The sequence below is a fragment of the Melozone crissalis genome, unplaced genomic scaffold (assembly GCF_028551555.1).
Source record: "Melozone crissalis strain CALT ecotype California unplaced genomic scaffold, PUWL_Pcris_2 ptg000247l_1, whole genome shotgun sequence".
In the NCBI taxonomy this organism is placed as follows: domain Eukaryota; kingdom Metazoa; phylum Chordata; class Aves; order Passeriformes; family Passerellidae; genus Melozone; species Melozone crissalis.
Genome location: NW_026536006.1, coordinates 1,176,974 through 1,194,506, shown reverse-complemented (window position 1 = coordinate 1,194,506; position 17,533 = coordinate 1,176,974). Strand labels below are relative to the sequence as shown.

Genomic DNA, 17,533 nt, shown 5'->3' with positions numbered 1-17,533 from the left:
CCACTTGATGAGATGAACTGAGATTTGGTCAGCTTACACTCAACTTTCAGGGCATTGATTCCTTTTAAATTACAGCCCTGAAGCTGGGCCATCTTTGGACTTCTCCAGTGTAGTTAATTATTATTATTATTTTAAAAACAATCAAATCCTCAAGCTCTACTGTCCAAGGATTTATATTGCACTACAACTTCAGATGTGGAAAGAAAAGTAACTGATCTCTAAAAGCTGCTACAAAACAAAACCATTTAAAAAAAAATCTTCCTAAAGGATCATCAGTGCCTTGCTGGGAAGCAAAACACATCAAAAACCCTCCTCCTTGGCATTAATGCCTGACCTTCCCAAACAATGGGAAGAAACCAAAAAAATAAATACAGCAAGGTGACCTGATGGGACTATTAATCAATCTGAGGGTTGCTCAAGGCAGGAAGAGGAAAAACTCATTTTCTGTGAGCAGCACAAGCAGCACCAGCAGCTCCTCACCCTCCCCTGAGGGGGATCAGTCCTTGCCCACCAGACCTTTCACATCTTCCCAGCTTTTTTGTTGCCAGACACGGAGACTCTGAGGATGTTTGGGGTTTCCTCCATGACTCTGACCAGCAGGTTGTCGATGTAATCCTCGAGCTCCCTCACCTGCAGGTCCTTCCTGGTGATGGTATCCTTCTGTTTGAGCACCAGCTGGATCAGCTCATCGTGTGTCAGCTGAGCATAGGCATAGGCAGGGTCTGAGGGATCATATTTCTGCAGAGGGAGGGAGGGAAGGCAGGCTCAGAGCAGGCACAGCACATTCCAGACCAGACACACAACACACGGAGACAGCTGCTGCCAAACAAACCTGCAAAAGCTTCAAGCAGCTGCTTAGAAAGCCAAATTCAGGTTAGGCAGCAAGAAATACCCACCCAGGCCTTTGCTGGTTCTTCTTATTGCTTTGAAAAAATCTGGTTTTAAGCCTCAAGCAGCATGAGAAGAACTGGGCAGCTTGAGGTTAAAACCAGATTTTAAAATTTTCCTTTGAAAAATCTGGTTTTAAGCCTCAAGCAGCATGAGAGGTACTGGGCCAGTACCTCTCTTTTAAAACCAGATTTTAAAACCAGTCAGCTTCTGCTGACTCCTAGAACACTGCCCAGGCAGGGAGTGTGAGCACAACAGGCTCCTGACGGGCATCACACACAACTGAGGTGCAATCAGAACACCACAACACCCATTTTAAGTTTTGAACCCTTTGTTGCAAGTTTTGAACCCTTTGTTGCAAGTTTTGAACCCTTTCTCAGTCTGAATCTCTCAAATCCCATCCTCTCCCCTCTCACCAGAAGGAGGCACTGCTGTTATTTCAGTTCTAAATTCCCTATTTCCCAAAAAAAACCCTGACAGACCATAAGGAGAGCTGGGATTTTCCCTGCTGAGCCAGGGATGCTCCCAACCTTTCATTTCAGCCTGCAGGGAAGCTGTGCCTGAAGCTGGAGGTCTCTTTTGAGGGCAGGATTAAGCTGAAAGCTCCTCTCAATCCCACTTCACGAGTGTGCTCCAAGGAATTGGCTCTGCCTGAGGATTTCCCCCACAAAAAATGAGCCCCAACTCTATTTATAGGTCAGTCAGCAAAAAAATAAGAATTTTTAGACTGCTCCCACTCTTGGGGGCTGACCAAAAGGACATTCATACACAAACTCTTCAAATAAATCAAGGCTTGGGCAGTGAAATTGCCACTTCCCTCCATACCTTCACACTCATTTCCAGCAGCTTTTCATTCATGGTGCTGATGACATTCAGGTTCTTGCTCTGAGGTTTGTTTGCCATGGCATTCATTGGCTTCACAGGATGGAGTCTGCAAGAGGAAAAAAGAAAGGGTCAGGCAGGAGAGGTACCAGCAGCATGACAAAGATCTTTAGAATGAGAACAAATACAGCAAGAAATTGGGGATGATTCCCTCCCTGCTCTATCTCCTGAAAGAAAAGAGATTCAGCTTCAGGAAGACAAGGTTATTTCTAAGCCACAGGGGGTTTGTATGTATTTTAAATATTTTCCAGTTCTCTGCTATCTTTACTGACTTCAGGTGCTGGAGATAAAGCAGCAGCAGGAAGGGAAACACATCCTGTGTGTGTCACGGAAGAAAAGCCAGGTCAGGCTGCACGAGGAGACAGAACACAGGGCAGCCACTGTGATCCCTCAGAAACTGGTATTTCAGGCTGCCTTTCCTAATCAGAACATATTTGTGATCTTACAACACGCCAAATACTTCTGCTGCCCTGAGACAAGTGTCAGGCCTTGGCCAAGCTGAACTGGCACCACCAGCTGTGAGGAAGTGCTGCCATTATTTGGACTTACAGCACCAATTTTAACACAGGAACAAAATTTTACTTTTTATTCCAGCAAACACTGGTCCAGAGGTGTCCTAGACCCCAGGCTCTGGGGGTGAAGTCTCTATAGGTGAAGTCTCAAGGGCTGACAGGTCAGTGGCACCACTCCACAGAGCAGGGGATCCCTGAGGAGCCCACACAGGCAGGAAATGAAGCACCACCCCATTTATCAGGTGTCTGACAAACAGCTCAGCCCCAGGCCCTTCTGCCAGTGGGATGGAATGAATCCATTCCCCCTGCACTTTCCCTAAGCTCCCCTAAGAGCTGTGAGGAGCAGCTGCTCCCCTGAGGAGCTGCACAGACCCTCCTGGAGGCAGCAGCAGCCCCTTGGCAGCCAAGCCCTGACAAACCCAGCCCCCAGATGAAATCAGGGCTGTCCTGGCTTCATGCAGCAGCCTCAGGGACAGAAATGCACCCAGAGGGCAAAGCAAAGCTCAGAGCTGCACAGAGCTCACTGCTGTAATGCCCACATGTCTCACCTGTGCTGGGGTGACACGGTTTCACACCATTAGGGAACGTTTCAGAGGGTGAAATCCATGCCTGGAAAAGTTTCTTCTCAGGGTGCTCCCCTGAGGAGCTGCACAGACCCTCCTGCAGCCAGCAGCAGCCCCTTGGCAGCCAAGCCCTGACAAACCCAGCCCCCAGATGAAATCAGGGCTGTCCTGGCCTCCTGCAGCAGCCTCAGGGACAGAGGGCAAAGCAAAGCTCAGAGCTCACTGCTGTGACCCCCACATGTCTCACCTGTGCTGGGGAGACACGGTTTCACCCCATGGGGGGTGGTTAGGGGACGTTTCAGAGGGTGAGACCCGTGCCTGGAGAAGTTTCTTCTTGCCCGAATTTCCCGCTTTATCTGCGAAGCCCTCGGCTCTCGGCTTTTTCGGAGACTCTGCTCTACAACTCGGGGTGTCAGAGAGGAGGGAATGAGAGGAAGAGTGGGGCTGGCAAGGACTTGACAGGGAGGAAGAGAAAGCAGAAGGCTCAGAGAAGTCACACTCTGCACGCTCCTCAGCACCTGCACTCCTTTCCAGCTGCTGTTTCTCAGAATGAGTGTCACACTCCCTGGAATGAGATGTCACAGCTAAACCTGAGTCAGCTCCTTGGACAGAGACCCTGGGAGCCCCCAGTGCAGCAGGCAGCTCAGCCAAACTCCCTGGTAGCTCAGCCAAACTCCCTGGTAGCTCAGCCAAACTCCCTGGCAGCTCAGCCAAACTCCCTGGCTCACAAGCACCAGGAATGGCTCCTGCTCCTCCTCCTCCTGGAGCAGCAGCAGAGCTATCAGAGAGCTCTCTCTGCTCTCCATGCAAAGCTGTCACACCTCTGGGCTGCCCTCCATTCCCCACAACACCTCTGTCACCTGCAGGGGCCCCACAGCTGTCCTGGCAGTCCCCCAGCAGCTCCTCATCAGAGCTTCCCTCAGGGATCACGGGCAGCACCGAGCCGCGGTCTCCAGGAACAGGAAGGGCAGACCTGACATTTGTCAGACAGACAGACAAAGCATCACCACCCTCCTTTTCTACAGGCCTGCTCTGTCCTCTCTGGGGACTGACACCCCTGGGTGCCACTGCAGGGGTGACAGTGCCCAAGGAGCCCCCCTGAGCAGCTGAGGCCTCAGGGAATGGGAGCCCTGGGGTGGAGTTTGCAGCATCCCCTGGAGCAGGAGCATCAGCCTGGGGGGTCCCTGGGGGTTTCCTCAGCAGCACAGCCACTCGTGGGGCTGGCTTTGGGGGCTCCCTGCCAGCCCTCCCTGCACCCCCTTCCCCAGGGCACACCCTGCAGGCTCTGGGTGTGGGCTGGACTGGAGGAAGTGGCTGATTGCCAGCAGCTGGAGGTGCCTGGGGCTCTGACATGGGCACACGTTCTGCACACTGCTTTCCACCACAGGGCTCCTGCCCCTCCCTGAGCTCACTCCTGGGGGGTTGTGCCTGCTCAGCCTCTGGCACGAGGCTGTCACTGCACTTGGAGAGAGACACAAAACCTTTGCTCACACCAGTGGCCTCCACAGCTGCTCCATCACTGCTCCGGGTGGGATGTGTGCTGTCCCCAGAGAGCTCTGTTGATGGGTCACCCCCAAACCCTGCTGGCTCTTCTGCTGCCCCTGAACTCATCTGTAACCTCCCCCTGGGATCCAGGGGCTGCTCTCCACCTGCATCACCTGATGGAACACCCTGCCATCCCCCAAGGACAAAGGACACACATTTCCCAGGGCCTGCCTTGCTGCTTTCCACAGAACCCTCAGGCTGAAGCTGGGCAGAATCCCAGCGTGGCTCTGGAGCCAGCCCAGGGGGGTCAGACAAGGTGCCCAGAGGGTGTGGCACAGCTGTGACATCGCTGGTCAAAGCCACACGTGCAGAGCCCCCTGAAGCACCACAAGCAGGGGGTCCTGCAGAGGAACAATCCCCCCCAGCAGGAAGGCAGCAAGGGGCAGAACCAGCCTGGGCAGCTGGCACTGCCTGTGCCCCACGCCTGGACACGAAGGGATTGTTGTCATTGAAAGGACAGCCAGAGGGGACAGAAGGTGTGTGTGGGTCAGAGAGACCCTGGGAAGCCTCAGAGCCCTCAGGACCCTGCCCCCAGCCAGCAGCAAAAGGATTATTGCCCCTGGCAGAGACCTGCCCAGGAAGAGGCACTGTGGGAACAGAGGCTGCAGGATGATGGGATGAAGGGAAATGGGTGATGCTGTTGGGATCCAGGGCTCTGGGTGCCCTGTCCCACTCAGCACTAAAAGGGTTCTTGTCATTCCAGAGCTCTGCAGCAAAAGCAGGAGAAGTGAGAGAGGCAGGAGTGATGTTTTCAGAGTCTGGCACTTGGACTGTCTGCCCCGCTTCAGAAATAAAAGGATTATTGGCACTGCTGATAGGGTGCACAGACAGGAAAGCAGGGAGGGGGGCAGGTGCAAGAGTGGGAAGCGTGGCTTTGGGTTCCTCCTCTGGAGACAGGCCCAGTCTGCAAAAAGGGACAAAAAACTCGCATGTCACTTGCAGATGCAACACGAGGCAGGAACAGACAAGCTTTAGCACCAGCCTCCATCAGCTCTGCCACTGGAGATGAGCTACACCTTACAGAGACCTCAGAGAGAGGTGTCCCCTTGTCTGTGAGACTTTACAGCACCTTTATAAGCACTGGGCTTGTGCCAGAACTCTCCTGTCACAGACATCTTTTATGAAAAAGCTTTTCTTTAAGATTTTTCCTCCTGAGAAGCTGAGAAGCCTCAGGAACAAAATGTAAACATTGATTATCTGCTGCTGTGTAATGCCAACAGGTGCATCTGTGATTGGTCCATATTGGTTGTTTCTAATTAATGGCCAATCACAGTGAGCTGGCTCAGACAGAGTCCAAGCCACAAGCTTTTGTTATCATTCTTTCTTTTTCTATTCTTAGCTAGCTTTCTGATTAAATCCTTTCTTCTATTTCTTAGTATAGTTTTAATATAATATATATCATAAAATAATAAATCAAGCCTTCTGAAACATGGAGTCAGATCCTCGTCTCTTCCCTCATCCTCAGACCCCTGTGAACATGGTCACACTCTCCTGCTGCAGAGCTTGGTTTTGCTGCTTTAAGCACCCTCTCTTTGCACCCCAAGCAGGTTTGTTAGTATGTAAAACACTGCACAGGCAAGAAACTCAGACTTGAGAAGCACTGAAAGTGAGGAGTTAGGGACACACACAAAACAGAGCCTTATTAGTAGGGCACACCTACAAATATATATATTATAAACCCCATACACAATTTATATATTTGTATGAGGGATAAAGGAGCAGAATTTCTGAAAAAGCCTCGTGTACAAATCCACACCAAACCCCTCTGTGCTGCTGTGAGCAATGCCAGAAGCAGAAGGGCTCCAAGGCCACCCTTTGGGAGAGCACAGCCAAGTAGGGAAGAGGAAAGCAGAGATGTTAGAAGGGGCATTTCACACCCTGGGGAGGCTGCAGCCACACAGCTCTGACAGAGTTAGTTTGTGCAAGAGATGCAGCAAGAAAATTCACCCCTTCAGCACCTGCACAGGTGCCTCCTGAGCTAGAGAACCACTATTTCAAGGAGCACCCCCACATCCATCTTTTATTCACACTGAGGAAGAAGCTGGGAGTTTTTCTTTGCTATCAAAGCTCCCAACACCAGAGTAAAACCCATAGGCATCCACAGAGCAGCACCTGAGCTCAGGTGTGGCAGACACAGCCTGCTGCCACCTGCCACCAGCAGTGCCCACCCCACTCCTGCCAGCAGCTGGGGCTCACCTGGGTTTCACAGCTTTGGTCTTGGCTGGTGCAGCTTTCTCAGGTTTCTGTTCCTCCTCACAAGGGCTGAGCTGCTGCTTGGTTGTGATGGCCTCCTCTGCATGGTGAGCATCTCCTGAGGGGCTCCCTCTGCCCACATCTGCTGGGCCTTCAGGGCATTTGGCCTCCTCTTCACTCTTCTCTTCTGGAACTGTATTTTCCTCACTCTGCAGGGTCCTGTCAGGGAGAATCTCAGCATCGCTGGGCTTCACCATTTCCTTCTTCCCAGAGACCAGGGAGAGCAAGGCAGACTTTTTGTGGTCTGGTTTTTTGGTCTCCCTGACAGGCTCAATGCTTGGTGGAACGCTGGTGTCCAGGTGCTCCTCACTGCTGAGCAGTTTGTATGATGGCAAAGTCATGGATTTGAAGGTCTCCAAGGATGTGGAGCCAGAGAATGCCTGCCCAGGAGAGGTTCTCCCCATCTCTTCAGGTGGTTTAGTGGACCTGGAGGACAGGTTCTCCTCTGAAGCAAAGAGCTGCTTCCTCCTGAGGTTGTGAGGAGAGGGGGAGGAGGCTGGAGTCTTGTCCTTTGTTGTGGTCTCTTCCATATAGACGTGACTGCCATTGATGCACAGACTGGACTTGGACACGGGATCGTTTTTGGATTTAAGGCCACTGAACAAGGAGAGCCCATCCTTTTTGGTGTGGTTGGTGGTTCCCTGGGTTGGCTGCCTACTGTCCAAAAAGGCTGGTTTACGAGATTTGAACAGAGGAGAAGGAGCTGGCTTCTGTTCTGGCACGCTCTCAAAGGATCCTGGAGAAAAAAAACAAAACAGGGAGAAATTGAAGATGCAAGAACAATCCTTTCTCTGACACTACTGCCAGCCTCAGTGCTAGCAGGGAGGATTTGGTCAGAAAGGAGAATTTAACCAGTGCTGTGAAGAGTGCACAGAACCCTTTGGGGGAAGGTTTTGTGCCAACACTCACGTTCTGAGGCAGGGGAGGTCTGGGACTCCTCCTCATCCCACTCCCCTCATCCTCCTCATCCTCATCCCCTTTTCTACAACACTACTGCCAGCCTCAGTGCCAGCAGGGACTTTCTGTGGATTTGGTCAGAAAGGAGAATTTAACCAGTGCTGTGAAGAGTGTAAAGAACCCATTGGGGGAAGGTTGTGTGCCAACACTCACGTTCTGAGGCAGGAGAGGTCTGGGACTCCTCCTCCTCATCCCACTGTGCCTGGAAGTCGCTGGGCCGCAGCCGAACCCTCGGGGTGAGGGGCTGCTGGGTGGGCAGCACTGACATGGACTGGGACAGCGACGTCTTCTGCAGGCCAGGCTTGGAGAACAGCGCTTTGAACTTGGATTTCTTCTTCTCCTTCTCCACTGCCTCATCCTCGCTGTCAGCAGGGGAGTGGGAGGTGCCGGGGACGATGGCTGATGCTGTGTCTGAGAGGCCACTGCTCCTCTTGCCCTTGAGTTTGTCTTTGAGCTTCCCAAAGGGAGAGCGGGGCTTGTCCTTCATGGACAGATCAAACATGCTGGCTGTCATGTTGCTCCTCATGAACTGGATGTCCACCTCGATCTCCCCTCTCTCCTTTTCCTTTTTCCCAGGTTTGGAGCGAAGCTTGTACCACCTGCAGCAACAAGGAGGTTTCTTTAACCACCAGTGTCACAGACATCTTGTATGAAAAATCCTTTCCTTAGGATTTTTCCTCCTGAGAAGCTGAGAAGCCTCAGGAACAAAATGTAAACAATGGTTATCTGCTGCTGTGGAATGCAACAGGTGCATCTGTAATTGGTCTCATGGGGTTGTTTCTAATTAATGGCCAATCACAGTGAGCCACAAACCTTTGTTATCATTCTTTCCTATTCTATTCTTAGCCAGCCTTCTGATGAAATCCTTTCCTCTATTCTTTTAGCATAATTTTAATATAATATATATAATAAAATAATCAATCAAGCCTTCTGAAACATGGAGTCAGATCCTCGTCTCTTCCCTCATCCCTGTGAACAGTCACACACCAGTAATTGAGAACACAGAAAGTTCTTATGGCTGAAAAATCAAATCAGCCCACAGTGTAGGAAAAGAAAGACTTTAATCTTATGGTGACGTCACCTTCACAGCCCCAGGTGCCAAAGAAAACATTCCTTATCATACCAAAGTTATTAATAAGATTTGGTTTTAAACCAGATAAGGAAGGGTTAAAAAAAAAAAGGAGAAAAAACAGAGGCACAAGATGGAATTCCTGCATTTCAGCTCAGCCACTCTCCTCTGCCCTTTCATCTCTCCTCCTGACACTGGCAGGGGCCACAGCTTTGAAGTGGAGCAGAGCAGCAGCCTCAGAGCTGCACACGCTGTCCCACGCCCTCATACCTTTCATTCCAGCTCCTTAATGCCTGCTAAGCCAAGGAACCCCTAATCAAGAGCAGAGAGCCAACCCCAGGCTCCCAGAGCTCGGGCATTTCCACTCCCCTCCGCAGGCTCGTGACTGGCACGCACCAGGAAGGGCATTGCTCGGGCAGAGCCCTCTCCCTCCCCACACACAGCTCCCCAACAGTGCCCAGGGCATCCCAAACCACAATCCCACCACCCACACGCCCTCAAACACCCCTTGGTGACACTCAAACCACATCTGAGGCAGCAGAGAGGATGAGCAGCACTGCACACCAGGATGGTTTTGTTTGTTGATGGAACCACAGCATTCTCAACCCCACAGAATCCATAGGAAAGGGCATTGCTCGGGCACAGCCCTCTCCCTCCCCAAAAACAGCTCCCCAACAGTGCCCAGGGCATCCCAAACCACAATCCCACCACCCACACGCCCTCAAACACCCCTTGGTGACACTCAAACCACATCTGAGGCAGCTCAGAGGATGCGCAGCACTGCACACCAGGATGGTTTTGTTTGTTGTAGCATTCCCAACCCCACAGAACCCATAGGAAAGGCTGCCTGGAAACTGATTGGTTTCTTCCTCCAAATAAAGGCAGCAAACAGAGCATGCAAATGTGCCCTGCCATCAAATTTGCACTTCAACCTCCAAAGGTATACTGGAAGCAATAAAAAGAGAACAGGAAAAGGTGACTTGCTCCAGAGAAAATGCAAAACTAAAGGGGATAACTGAAGGAGATGGATTCAGGAATCTGCTACACTTCAGAGGGAAATGTGGAAGAAATTCTTCCCTCTGAGGGTGGTGAGGGCGTGGTCCTGGAGAAAAATGTCTGTCCTGTCCCTCAAAGTGTTCAAGGCCAGGTTTGGAGCAATGTTCTAGTGGAAGCTGTCCCTAGGCAGGGAAGGGGGTGGAACAAGATGGGTTTTAAGGTCCATTCTGGGATTCTGTGACTCTGGGACTCTGTGACTCTAAACGAACTGGGCTTAGAAGACAACCAAGGAAGGGTTTCTATCAGGAGACCAAGGCTTTGCCCAGTCCCTGGAGCTGCAGCAGCCCCACAATCACAACCCCTGTGCCTTTAACACGAGCCAGCACTGGGCACTGCTGTTCCAAAGTGATTTCTAGGAGCATCCCGTGCCACAATCGATCCCGTGTGTTCAGCAAAGGCAGCTCAGCTGAAAGCAGCACCCCTGGGCGTGCCTGGAAGGAAATCACCGATTGACAACCCCCAAAGCACAAAAAAACAAATCTCATTAGTGGCATTTATGGTGTTAGCAAGCACCTGTCCATCAACATTATCTATTTTCCAAATAAAACTACTCCTTTATGGCTACACATCACCATGGCAGCAAGAACAAAACAGGCTTCAAACAGGAAACCGAAGGCTACAAACAACTGAAAACACCAGAAATTTCCCCAGGAGCACCAAAGCTGTGTTTTGTTCGTTTTTTTTTTATTCTCCCTCTCAATTTTCCTTTGCCCAGACACAAAGGAATGCCTGGGAGCCCTGAGGCACCAGCCCTGAGCTCTGCTGACCAAGGGGCTCTGCAGTGTAAACACAGCCCAGTCTGACACAGCCTTAATGAACCTAATTAAGCCTTGATGAGCGGGACGGCTCGGCGGTGCTCAGGTGAGGCAGAGGAGGAGGAAGGTGAGTCACCAGCACATTACAAGGCTGCTGACTCCCAGTAAAACCCTCCCGGGCACCACCCCTGGGTTTCACCGTGCCCGTGTTCAAAGCAGCGAGTGTGTGACACAGAGCTGGAGCTGGCCCGTGGAAGGTGGAATTATCCACCCTGACACGCTTCAAGTGTTTGTTAGCAAAAATTAATTAGTGTTCAGGCCGTGCTGGAAGGGGCAGCACTCTGAGGACATCAGGTTTTGGGGGTCAGGCTGGCTGTTGTCTCTGTAGTGTCAGCGTTTGAAAATCAAACCCAAGGACCAGGCAGGACTGGATGGAAAAGTTGTCTCTGCACCCCCAGCCTCTTCCAGGGGAAGGCATTCCCCAGCTGTGGGGGCTCATAGGGGTGGGATGCACAGGTCCCCTCTAAACCTCTCCATGAGCCTGAGAGGCACCCCAAAACCTCCTCTCCATCCTCTGCAGGACCCAGAGGGGCCTCTCCATCCTTCTCCTCAGGTCCTGTGGGACACACAAATCCCCTCATCCCTCTCCCAGACCTCCGTGGGACGCCCCCAATCTCTCCATGACCCCCGTGGGCCTGAGAGACCCCCCCAAAACCTCTCCATTCTTCTCCGCAGCTCCTGTGGGGCACAGGAATCCCCTCAAAAACACCTCCATGACCCCCGTGGGCCCCCAGAACCTCCTCTCCATGACCCTGAGGGGCCTCTCCTTCCTTCTCCCCAGCTCCCGTGGGGCACAGAAATCCCCTCACCATCCTCCCGAGCACCCGTGGGGTTCAGGAATCCCCTCATGGCTCTCCCAGCCCTCCGTGGGGCGCACAGGTCCCCTCCAAACCCCTCCATGACCCCGAGAGCCCCCCCAAAACCTCCTCTCCATCCTCCGCATGACCCAAAGAAGTCTCTCCTTCCTCCTCCCCAGCCGCCCTGGGACACCGCAGCCCTCACACCCCTCTCCCTGCGGCTCCCGCTCCCTCCCGGAGCCCCCCGGTCGCACCTGGTGTGCCGCCGGCCGCCGTCCTCCCTCAGCGGGCCCAGCTCCACCTCGGCGCGGCCCAGGAACTTGTCGGCGCCGGTGAGGGCGCGGTGCAGCACGGTGAGGCGCAGCGCGGCGGCCTTGGCGGGCAGCTCGAACGTGGCCTCCTCCCGCCACAGCGGCTCGCCCCGGCAGCGCTCGGCCACCGACGTGCGGAATTTGTCGCGGCCCAGCGCCATCACCGCGTACGCGTCGCTGCCGCCCGCCGCCGCCTTGGCGCGCAGCCCCCGCGCCCGCAGCACCGTCACCCGCACGTGGGTGGGCGCCCAGCCCGGGGCCGCCATGGCTGCGGGAGAGCGAGCGAGCGGCGGCACCGGGGACGGGGACGGGCCGAGAATGCGGCGGGACGGGACGGGACGGGAGCGGCGGCGGCGGCGGGCAGGGAGCACCGCCCCGCCCCTCTCGCGAGAGCGCGGAAAGGGCGGGGCCTGAGGGGCGGGGCCTGGGCGGACAGGTGGGTACAGGTGAGTGTGTACAGGTGTGTACAGGTGTGTACAGGTGTATATAGGTGTGTACAGGTGTGTACAGGTGTGTACAGGTGTATATCTGTGTGTACAGGTGTGTACTGTGAGTACAGGTGAGTACAGGTATGTACAGGTGTGTGCAGGTGTGTGCAGGTGAGTAGAGGTGTGTACAGGTGAATGTGTACAGGTGGGTACAGCTGTGTATAGGTGGGTACAGGTGTGTGCAGGTGAGTGCAGGTGAGTACAGGTGAATGTGTACAGGTGAGTGCAGGTGTGTGCAGGTGAGTGTGTACAGGTGGGTACAGGTGTGTACAGGTGGGTACAGGTGAGTACAGGTGTGTGCAGATGTGTGCAGGTGTATATAGGTGTGTACAGGTGTGTACAGGTGTGTACAGGTGTATATAGGTGTGTACAGGTGTGTACAGGTGTATATCTGTGTGTACAGGTGTGTACAGGTGTGTACTGTGAGTACAGGTGAGTACAGGTGTGTATAGGTGAGTACAGGTATGTACAGGTGTGTGCAGGTGTGTGCAGGTGAGTAGAGGTGTGTACAGGTGAATGTGTACAGGTGGGTACAGCTGTGTATAGGTGGGTACAGGTGTGTGCAGGTGAGTGCAGGTGTGTGCAGGTGAATGTGTGCAGGTGTGTGCAGGTGTGTACAGGTGAGTACAGGTGAATGTGTACAGGTGAGTGCAGGTGTGTGCAGGTGAGTGTGTACAGGTGGGTACAGGTGTGTACAGGTGGGTACAGGTGAGTACAGGTGTGTGCAGGTGAGTGTGTATAGGTGAGTACAGGTGCGTGCAGGTGAGTACAGGTGAGTGAGGACAGGTGTCTATGCATGGGTGTGTACAGGTGGGTACAGGTGTGTACAGGTGCATATAGGTGTGTACAGGTGAGTACAGGTGTCTCTGCATGGGTAGGTACAGGTGAGTACAGGTGGGTACAGGTGTGTATAGGTGAGTACAGGTGTCTCTGCATGGGTGTGTACAGGTGAGTACAGGAGTGTACAGGTGTCTCTGCATGGGTGTGTACAGGTGGGTACAGGTGTGTATAGGTGAGTACATGTGTGTACAGGTAAGTACAGATGTCTCTGAATGGGTTTGTACAGGTGAGTGTGCACAGGTGTATACAGGTGACGATTTACAGGTGTCTATCCATGGGTGTGTACACATGTGTACAGGTGAGTACAGGTGAATACAGATAAGTATGTACAGGTGAGTATGTTCAGGTGTCTATGCCTGGCAAAGTACAGGTGAGTGTGTACAGGTGAGTTTGTACAGGTGAGTGCAGGTGTATATGTACAAGTGTGTACAGGTGAGTGAGTACAGGCGTATGTGTACAGGTGTGTACAGGTGCCTGCAGGGACACCCCGCAGCATCCCAGGTTGGGTTTCTGGGCAGGTGCTGGCATTTCCCTGGCACAGGAGGTGGCACCGGGCAGCTCCGGCAGCTCCAGCCCAGCTCTTCCCTGCCAGCCACGGCCCCGGGAGGGGATGGAGCCCCCGAACCTCCGGGAACTGCACATGGAGCAGGGAACAGCACATGGAACAGCACATGGAGCAGAGAACAACACCTGGAACACACCTGGAGCAGGGAACAACACCTGGAACACACCTGGAGCAGGGAACAACACCTGGAGCAGTACCTGGAGCAGGGAACTGCACATGGAGCAGAGAACAGCACCTGGAGGAGCACCCGCTGCTCAGGACAGATGTGGAGGCACCGCAGAGATCCAGAGGTTTATTTCACACGGCAGAGGGGACACAAACCGGGACAAAAACTGTGCGGTCACTGAACATCCTGTGGCAGCAGCTGTGCCCAGAGGTGCTGCGGGGCAGGGCACGTCTGCACGGTGCGAGATGAGAATGAGAATCCACCTCCTGTCCCCCAGTCTGTCCCAAACCAGAGGGGGAAACTGCCGAGACACCCGACACGATCCCGGTTCCTGCGTTTGGAAGTGCTCCCGTGCATTCCCCTGAGCTCTCTCCCTTTGCCGGAGGGATTGCACTCAGCCCTGGGCAGGGATGGAAACCCTGGGAAGGGCTTGAGCCTGCAGGAGGCTCCTCTGTCCTTCTCAGCACACTGTCCGAAACTGGCCAAGCCTGGGACAACGGCGTCCTTTGTCCTTCAAGAACGCAGAGCTGGCATTCTCCACATCCCTCTGCCAGCCGTGCCAGGAGCACCCAGATGGGAGTTTGTCCTGTCCACACATCCCTGAGGCTGTGCTGCCACTTTTTGAGCAGCTCCTGAGCTTCTCCCCAGCTCCAGGTCTGCAGCACCGACGGCACGAAGGAGCTGGTGCTGTCCCAGGGAGAACCTCCTCCTCTTCCTCCTCCTCTCTGGGTCCTGCCAGCACCGTCACCCCTGGCGCTGCTTCTGCCACCCCGACCCTGCAAGGAGAGGGTGGGAGGTGACACAGTGCCCACCCAGCAGAGGGTGGGAGGTGACACAGTGCCCACCCAGCAGGCTCGGCTGGGGACAGGGACCCGCGGCCACCACCCCGGCGGGCACAGAAGGGATTTGGGAGCGCCAGGCACCAGCACAGGGAGGGTTAAAGCGGCTCTGGCCGGGCTGATCCGGACTCACATGCCCGGAGCCGGGCAGCAGCCCGGGGCTGGCTCTGCTCCCCGGGGAGGGCGGCGGCCAAGGCGGGCAGAGGAGAGGCCGGGGCGGTGATGATGATGATGATGATGATGATGACGACCCGGCCGGGGGAAGCGCTCTCCTCCCATCTCTCGGCTGCTCCGAGTCAGTCGGATGGACCCGAGGGAGTCTCTCCGCCAGCAAACCTGAAATGGGGGAGCGCTGGGTGAGACCCCAGACCCTCCCACCATCCAGTGCCCCGTGTGCCCAGCATGGGTGAATCCTGCCCAGGGAACACCTCCGGCACCTCTACCTGCACATTTCTAGCAAGAAACCTATCCTGCCCTCAGGCATCAGGAGAGAAACACGGTTAAAATCCAGAAGAACTCCAATTTTGTCATACTAATAAAAAAACTCTGTGTGGAAAAACCCAACCTTGCAATTGGAGGTGGAAATCTGTGTCAGGGTGCTGGCAGGGCAGAACCACAGCATGGGTGTCCCCATCACTCCTGCCCACCCTTGCCAGCCTGTGCCATGCCCCTAGCATCCCCTGCCATCCCTGCCAGCCCCTGCCATCCCTGCCATCCCTGCCATCCCTGCCAGCCCCTGCCCCCTGCTCTGAGCGGGCTGCCGGCTCCGGGAGCGCATTTCCCGTCATGGAACACGGGATGAAATGAATTCCCTTCCCAGATTTACACCGCTGGAGGGCAAAGCAACCTGCAGAGCCCAGAGCGGCCAGGGCAGCCGGAGTGCCTCGCTGAGGAGTGGGTCACTGAGTTTTCCTTCTTTAGCAGCCCAAAGTGGGATCGGGAGAAGGGGAAAATAAATGCCAGGCTTGGGGACATTCAGCTGCTTTGCTTCGCTGTTCACCACCCGTGTTCCCTTTAGCCAGGAACCGCAGAGCAGGTCCTGGCGGGCTGGAGTGGGACTGGTTGGGACCCCATTTCTGCAGCCCAGCAGAGAGGCCAGAATTTTAGGGGAACATCAAGGAGCAGGGCAATGGTGCCCAGTCCCCCATCCCAGAGCCTTTCCCATGCACCCCGGGGTCTGCCTGCTACCCCAGCACCGACCTCAAAGGGCTGGAGTGGAACTGGTTGGGACCCCAATTTTGCAGCCCAGCAGAGGGGCCAGAGTTTGAGGGGAGCATCAGGGAGCAGGGCAATGGTGCCCAGTCCCCCATCCCAGAGCCTCTCCCATGCACCGACAGCCCCCCAGTCACACCCTAAAGGGCTGCAGTGGGACTGGCTGGGACCCCATTTCTGCAGCCCAGTGAGGGGCCAGAGTTTGAGGGGAGCATCAGGGAGCAGGGCAATGGTGCCCAGTCCCACATCCCAGAGCCTCTCCCGTGTACCCCAGGGTCTGCCTGCTCCCCCAGCACCGACCCCAAAGGGCTGCACCGAACCCCCCAAGCCCCTCCCAAGCAAATACCTACTCATGCAGCTGGGAACACAGAGAGCTCTGCGCTCCCTGCAGCCGGGACTCGCCCGGGGGGCGCTGCCGGTGGGGCAGAGGAGCCTCCTCCCTCCTGCCCTCACCATCCTCCCCGAGGGCCGCCTTGCTGGCCCCTGTGGGTCCCCCCCGAGGGCTGAAGGCACAGGGGCAGCGCTGCAGGTCCCGTGAGACGGCGTGGAGCCGGCGGTCAGCGCGGCGGGGGCAGCACAGCAGCTTGCGGAAGGCGCTCCTGAAGTCGGGGCTGCGGCAGTAGATGATGGGGTTGAAGGCCGAGTTGACGTAGCCCAGCCAGTTGAGGAAGAGGAAGAGCTGATCCGGCACCAGCGAGCGGCAGAAGACCTTGATGATGTTGGCCACGAAGAAGGGCAGCCAGCAGAGCGTGAAGACGCCCATGATGATGCCCAAGGTCTTGAGAGCCTTGTGCTCCTTGATGGCCGACAGGCGTGAGGGCCTCCTGCGCCGGCCGCTCCGGCCCGTGGGGCTCGGCGGCTCCTGCACGAACCTCACCTTGTCCCTGCCGATGAGCCGGACGTGCCGCGAGGCCACGGCGAAAACCCGCACGTACACGAAGGCCATGACGAGCAGCGGCACGTAGAAGGAGATGGTGGACGACACGATGGCGTAGGTGACGTTGGTGACGAAGTCGCAGCACCGCGGGTCCTCGTAGCAGCGCGCCGCCCGCTCGTCCCCTCCGTCCCTCCACCAGTGGTTCATGATGGGGAGGAAGGAGATGAAGGCAGAGATGGCCCACACCAAGCACACCACGGCCCGGGCGCGGCCCTTGGTCACCAGCGCCTCGTACTGCAGCGGGGCGGTGATGGCCAGGTAGCGATCCACGGCGATGGCGCACAGCGTCTCGATGCTGGCCGTCACGCACAGCACGTCCAGCGAGGTCCACAGCTCGCACGCCGTGGTGCCGTAGGGCCAGTGGCCGCTCAGCAGCATGGTGGCCCCCGGCGGCACCACCAGCAGGCCCATGATGAGGTCGGCGCACGCCAGCGAGGTGATGAACACGTTGGTCATGCTCTGCAGCCGCGGCGTCTTGGCGATGGCCACGATCACCAGCAGGTTCCCGGCCACGGTGACCAGCACGGTGAGGGTGATGGCGGTGCCCAGCACCCACTGCCGGCCCAGCGCGGCCCCGCTGCAGTTGCCGGAGCCCCCCCAGGCGCTGCCGTTGCCCGTGGGGAGGGGGCTCATGTCGGCCGGGCTGGGCTGGGGGCACCGGCCCCGCCGTGCGCTCCCCGCCGCGCTCCCGGCGCAGCCCTCGGGCCGGACCGGCGGGGCCGGGTCCCCTCCGAGCCGGAGGAGGAGCCTTTAAAGGAGCGGGGAGGCCCCGGGCTGCTCCGGAGGGCGAGGGAAGGGCAGCGGACAGCGAGCGGCATCTCCTCCCCCCGGCCCGCCC

General features: G+C 55.8%; 2 protein-coding genes across 2 annotated transcripts; both read right to left on the bottom strand.

Annotated features, from left to right (window-relative positions):
* Window positions 1–320: 320 nt before the first annotated feature.
* RAB11FIP1 (RAB11 family interacting protein 1) lies at window positions 321–11,914 on the bottom strand. The gene is made up of 7 exons (XM_054294396.1): window positions 11,592–11,914; window positions 7,754–8,199; window positions 6,587–7,379; window positions 3,562–5,294; window positions 3,093–3,501; window positions 1,714–1,819; window positions 321–738 (listed from the first exon to the last, which is right to left on the bottom strand). The coding sequence occupies exons 1-7, from the start codon at window positions 11,912–11,914 to the stop codon at window positions 520–522; spliced, it is 4,029 nt and encodes a 1,342-aa protein (XP_054150371.1). The 3' UTR covers window positions 321–519.
* A 2,875-nt stretch (window positions 11,915–14,789) lies between these two features.
* ADRB3 (adrenoceptor beta 3) lies at window positions 14,790–17,328 on the bottom strand. Its single transcript, XM_054294407.1, has 2 exons — window positions 16,109–17,328; window positions 14,790–14,882 (listed from the first exon to the last, which is right to left on the bottom strand). Exons 1-2 carry the CDS (start codon window positions 17,326–17,328, stop codon window positions 14,843–14,845), a joined length of 1,260 nt encoding a protein of 419 aa, XP_054150382.1. The 3' UTR covers window positions 14,790–14,842.
* Window positions 17,329–17,533: the final 205 nt, after the last annotated feature.